General features: G+C 39.9%; 1 protein-coding gene across 1 annotated transcript in view; it reads right to left on the reverse strand.

The window, feature by feature from the left end:
- Window positions 1-5,972: 5,972 nt before the first annotated feature.
- The window catches only part of LOC131657973 (C2 and GRAM domain-containing protein At1g03370-like), a 2,790-nt gene continuing 2,762 nt past the window's right edge, over window positions 5,973-6,000 (reverse strand). Inside the window, exon 5 of the mRNA XM_058927313.1 lies at window positions 5,973-5,990. Within this exon, the coding sequence (XP_058783296.1) occupies window positions 5,973-5,990 (18 nt within the window). The remainder of the gene's footprint in view (window positions 5,991-6,000) is intronic.

Here is a 6,000-nt window from a genome sequence, read left to right on the forward strand (position 1 = left end):
AAACCATCAGGATTTGGCACCAAATGCTCGTAGGCAACTTTCAACCTCGGGTGATTGATGAGAATAACATCATGGTTGAAGATCTGGAGTTTATTCTCTGTGGTATTCGGGGAAGAAAGATTAACATACCTTTGATGATCTTCAAAGGTCTTGTCAAAGCTGTTGCTATCGGCGTGGACCGTCGAGAAAGTGTAACTTGTCTTCCATACGGGAGACTCCTTAGTTACATTTTTCTCAAGAAAGGCGTAGTGAGAAGAATGCGTGATTCTGGGGCTAGGGACATGTTCGAAGTTGAACCTGTTCCTGTGCTATCTCTGGAAAGTCTAGACGCCAGAATTAACTAGCGAGTTTAGGTTTAATCTTTTTATATGTCTATGCCTTCCTCTCTTTTTGTAATCTTAGATCCTATTTCTGGATCTTTTTGTAATGAAATGCATTTCCATGCTTGCAATGAAAAGAATATTTTGGTGTTTTGATTTTTCTTTCCATAATTCTTTCTGATTCTAAAGCCATTTTGATCAATGTGAAGTATATTTTGACACATGCCTGACCATTTTGGCTTTTCGTAGTACTTTGAGTGTCTACGTCTTTGCAATCTTTACTTCATGCATGCTAGGTTTATATCTCTTCAAGTATTTCCCATTCACTCTTAAGATCCTGCGATCTTCTGCCAACTCTTCAATTTCGTAGGCATTGTTCGAGAATACTTTTAAGATTCGAAAGGGTCCTTCCCAATGTGGGGACCATTTACCAAGTGCCTGATTCTTTCGATCTACAGGTAGAATAACTTTCCAAACTAGATCATTATTAACAAAAGTTTTACCTTTCACCTTTTTGTTATATGCTCTGGACACTCTTTCCTTTTGCCTCTTTATCATTTCCAATGCTCGAAGCCTGTCTTCGTCCAAATCTACTAACTCGTTCATCATTAATTCCCAGTATACGTTGGGAGGAATGTCTGCTTGCCTTTGTATTCTTACTGATTGCAAACATATCTCAATTGGAAGTACTGCGTCATGTCCAAACGTTAACTGAAAAGGAGTTGTATTTGTGGCTTCTTTTGGAGATGTTCGACAAGCCCAAAGTGCCTGATCTAAAGTCTTATGCCAATTCTTGGGTTTCTTTCCTACATGTTTCTTAATAAGGCCAATTATTACTTTATTTGCTGCTTCAACCTGGCCATTTGCTTGAGCATAATAAGGTGTAGAAGTAAATAACTTGAAACCTATTTCTCTGGCAAAGTCTTGCATTTTTCGTCCAGTAAAGACTGATCCCTGATCCGTTGTTATGCTTTCTGGGATTCCAAACCTATATATAATATGTTTTTGGATAAACTCAATCACAGCCTCTTGATCCACATTTGCCAGCGGTATTGCTTCGACCCATTTTGTGAAATAGTCTATTCCCACCAAAATGTATCTTTGACCTTTAGAGGACTTGGGGTGAATTTCTCCAATCAAATCTAGTGCCCATCCCCTAAAAGGCCATGGTTTTACTATCGTACTTAGTTCGTTTGCTGGGGCGTGTTGGATACCTGCGTGTTCTTGGCATTCTTGGCACCCTTTTGCAAATTCTATGCAATCTTTTAACATCGAAGGCCAATACATCCCATATCGAAACAAAAGCCATTTCATTTTGTGCCCTGCTTAATGTGCACCACATGCCCCACTATGTACGTTCGACAGAGCCAAGTATGCTTCTGCTTCTCCCAAGCATTTTAACAATACCCCTTCCGGAGTTTTCTTGAACAATTCATTTCCTATCAGATAATATGACAGGGCTCTATACTTGATTTTTCTGTCTGTATCCGTCGAAGGATTTTTCAGATAGTTAATAATTGGACTCCTCCAATCTGTGTCTGTTAATGAATCTATATTCAGTACCTCGAATTGTTCTTTGTTGGCATAACCCAATCGTGAGTTCTCCAGATCACTTGGCGAAAGTTTAGTAAACATTGCTCTTCCTCTTACTTCAATCAATTCTTCCAACTTTTCTTTTGATACTTTATATCCTGAGGCTAATTGTGCCAAGTCGTTTGCTTCCTGGTTATTCACTCTTGATACGTGTTTTAATTCCACATATTCAAATTTCTTGAGTAGCCTATTTGCAATAACAAAATACATGATCAAATTTTCTTTGATACACTTGTACTCTTTTGTCAATTGCTTGATGACCAATTCGGAGTCTCCTTTAATTTCGACTCTGGTTGCCCCCAATTCTAACAAAGCCTCAAGTCCAGCAATCAATGCTTCATATTCAGCTTCATTATTGGAGCATAATGGACCTTCAATTTTATACTTGAGCTTTGTTGGAATTCCATCAGGAGAAATTATCAATATTCCAACACCAGTACCCTCTCTATGTGTTGAACCATCGAAATATAACTTCCAAGGTTTCAAATCCACATAATGCTGATGATTCTCAACCACCGCATGGTCAACAATGAAATCTGACACAATTTGACCTTTCATTGCCTTGAGAGGCTGAAATATTAATGAATATTCAGTAAGGGCTAAAGCCCACTTGCCAATCCGACTGTGTAGTATTGGCTTAGATAACATGTGTTTAATAACATCACAATGAGATGAAACGTAGACGTCAACTGGCTTTATATAATACTTAAGTTTGATACAAGAGAAATACAAACAAAGGCAGAGTTTTTCTATATCAGTATATCTAGTCTCTGCATCATTGAGTACTCTACTTAAGTAATAAATGGCTCTTTCGATGCCGTTCTCATCTTCTTGGGCTAACATGCTGCCTATTGTTTTATCTGATGCTGAGATATACAGGCGCATGTGCTTCTTCCCATTCGGGGGAATGAGAATTGGTGGACACGTCAAGTATTGCTTTATTTGATCGAAAGCTTCTTGATGTTCTGCACTCCATTCGAACTTACCTTGCTTAAGCCGTAATAGGGGCGAGAAAGCTTGGGTGCGTCCACTTAAGTTAGAGATAAATCTTCTCAAGAAATTTATCTTACCCAATAAAGACTGCAATTCTTTCTTCGTGGATGGAGACTTGGTTTCCATAATGGCTTTTGTCTTGTTTTGGTTGATTTCTATCCCTTTTTTGTGGACTACGAAACCCAAGAAATCACCTGCCTGCACAAAGAAAGCACATTTAAGGGGATTCATCTTCAAACCATATTTCCTCATTCTTTCGAATGATTGGCTTAGATGATCGAGATGACTCATACCCGAGGTAGATTTTACCACGATGTCATCTATATACACTTGCATGAATGTTTCTATAAAGTCATGAAATATAGAATTCATTGCTCTTTGATAAGTTGCCCCAGCGTTTTTCAGACCAAAAGGCATCACAACCCATTCGTAAGTGCCTATTGCTCCTGGGCAACGAAATGCTGTCTTGGATACATCATCTTCTGCTATAAAAATTTGATTGTATCCTGAATATCCATCTAACATGCTCAAATACTCAAAACCTGCGGCTGAGTCTACTAGCATTTCTGCTACAGGCATAGGATACTCATCTTTAGGAGTAGCTGCATTAAGGTCACGAAAGTCTATGCATACTCTTAATGAGCCATTCTTTTTAATTACAGGTACTATATTAGCAATCCACTCGACATACCTTGTAGTTCGGATAAATTTGCAACGTAAGAGTCTTTCGACTTCTGTCTTAATCTTCGAGTGAATCTCTGGCGCGAACCTTCTGGGAGTTTGCTTTATTGGCTTCTTCCCTTCCTTTATTGGTAATTTCAATTCGACTAAGTCTCTTCCGAGACCAGGCATCTCATCATAATCCCAAGCAAAACAATCTCTGTTGTCTTTCAACATTTTGATGATCGTTGCTTTCAACTCAGGCTCTAGTTTCACGCTGATGTATGTTATTCTCTTTTGATCATTGTCTCCAAGATTTACTTCTTCAAGAGGATCTTGGGCCAACATCTTTATGTTCGACGCCATTGGGTCTTTCTCGAATCCCAAAGGTTCTTCGTCGTATATTGCATCTAACCTCTGACTTGGTTCTTCTCTTATGATCTCTTCAACTGGAGCCGTGTCTTCAGGGAATTCGAAACTCGTACGTATCTCCAATTCTGTTGTTCCTTCCTTGATTGGAACTGTATCTATCTTTGTACTTGATAGTTCGGCTTCGAGAGCCGCCTTTCTTTTGTTCTCGGCCACATAGGCCGAAATCTTTTCGAAGAACACAGACTCAGACATTATTACCGTCATCATCCCAGCCTGTTGGCCGTACTGTCTGATAATTCTCCTATGGTGCTGGATCTGGTGGACCATCCATGATCTCTCTATCCCATTGGAATCCATTTGGATGCAAAGTCAAATAGTACAATGCCTTTCTATTTGGAGCATACATCTCTTCAGCAGCATGACAAGGACCTATGTTTGCCAGGTTCCTATCGAAGTTGGTTCTATTTACCTGGTTGACTTCAGCCATGTAGTAACTCTGATCACCTTCGATATTCTCCACTATACCATCTTCTCTCCAAATCGTCACCCTCTGATGCATTGTTGAGGGTACAGCTGCTACACCATGAATCCATTCTCTACCAAGCAAAAGGTTGTAGTTTGCTTTTGCTGGTATAACCATAAACATGGTTGGCCTCGTAACTGAGCCTACTGTCAAATTGACTTGAACAACTCCCAGTGTTTGTCCTATTTTGCCTTCATAATTAGATAAGACCATGTTATGTGGCCTTATATCTGTATCGAACATACCAATTCTTTTCAGCATATATTGAGGCATTAGATTCACTGCTGCTCCTCCATCAACTAAGACTTTATTAATACCAACATTCTCAATCTTCGCCCTGATGTAAAGTGGCTTCAAATGGTTTCGCATACCCTCATCTGGTCTTTCGAAGAAAGCATTCTGTTCTTTTACTGCACCATTATTCAGCACATAGTAACACACAGGTCTGTGTTTTGTCATTTCTTCGATATCAGCCTCTTCGCAGTCTTCTACTTCAACTTCCTGGTTAAACTCGTGAGGGAGTACAGATACTACATTACAATTAAGATTTATGGATGACACTCCATCGGAATCAAAATCATTTGTCATTCTATCCTCTTCTTTCCAGGAATTTGAACGCATCTTCTCTTCTTCATCTAAGAGTTTCTCAGCTTCGAACAACCTGCGTTCCACCGGAGGTTTGTTTAACTTTGCCCCCTGGTATGAGACTTGGTTGCTACTAGATTCTCCAACTTCTCTTGGCCTGTATTCCTTCTGAGACTTTTTTATCCTCTGATGCCTTCTCCACTGGGATCGAGACATAGGATTTTTTCCCTTATAATTCTCCAATCGATTCGCCTCTCGATTTGGTCTTTGAAATTGTTTCCTATATGCCATTGCAGTTCTTCCTCCTTGGTCCCAGCTTCGCCATTTGTTGGTTCTTGCATCAGCTTGTATCCACCTATCCCTGGGTGCATTCGCAGGGACTTTGAAAGTCACTCTTCGAGCTCTAGGGTGTGGACTATCAGGCCTCTTTGTCGGAGTCCATATGTCGAAACCATAAAGGTTAGGACGCAACCCCTGAGTTTCCCTACTCATATGGCAGTATATGCGTTCGAATGTTCGTGCGAGTCTTTCATCATAGATTGCCCCACATCTGGGACACAGAGCAACTTCAGTGTTTCCTTTGTGGCATCTGACCAAAAATCCTACCAAGCTCTCATCCATCTTTGGATATAGTTGTAGCAGGGGATTTGGCTCTCTTCCTGGGTGTTCCCATCTTTCGCGCCGAGCCCTCTCGAAGTTGGCTTCGACTCTTTGATTCAGCATGATCGAGTGTTAGTAAGTATAGGATAAGTATTTTTAGTATCGTCTCCTCAGGGATTGATGCGATATTATCGCCGTTCTACAGCTTAGTGTATTTTGAGTTAAGGCTCTGGATGTGTTTAGTATCATGATAGATAAATAGCATTAAAAGAAATTAAAGACAATAAATTCGGGTTTAAAAACGATTTGGTAAAACTGTGTCAAGATTAGTGTTCATTAGTTTGCTTCATATGT

Source organism: Vicia villosa, linkage group LG3 (assembly GCF_029867415.1).
Source record: "Vicia villosa cultivar HV-30 ecotype Madison, WI linkage group LG3, Vvil1.0, whole genome shotgun sequence".
NCBI classification, from domain to species: Eukaryota; Viridiplantae; Streptophyta; class Magnoliopsida; order Fabales; family Fabaceae; genus Vicia; species Vicia villosa.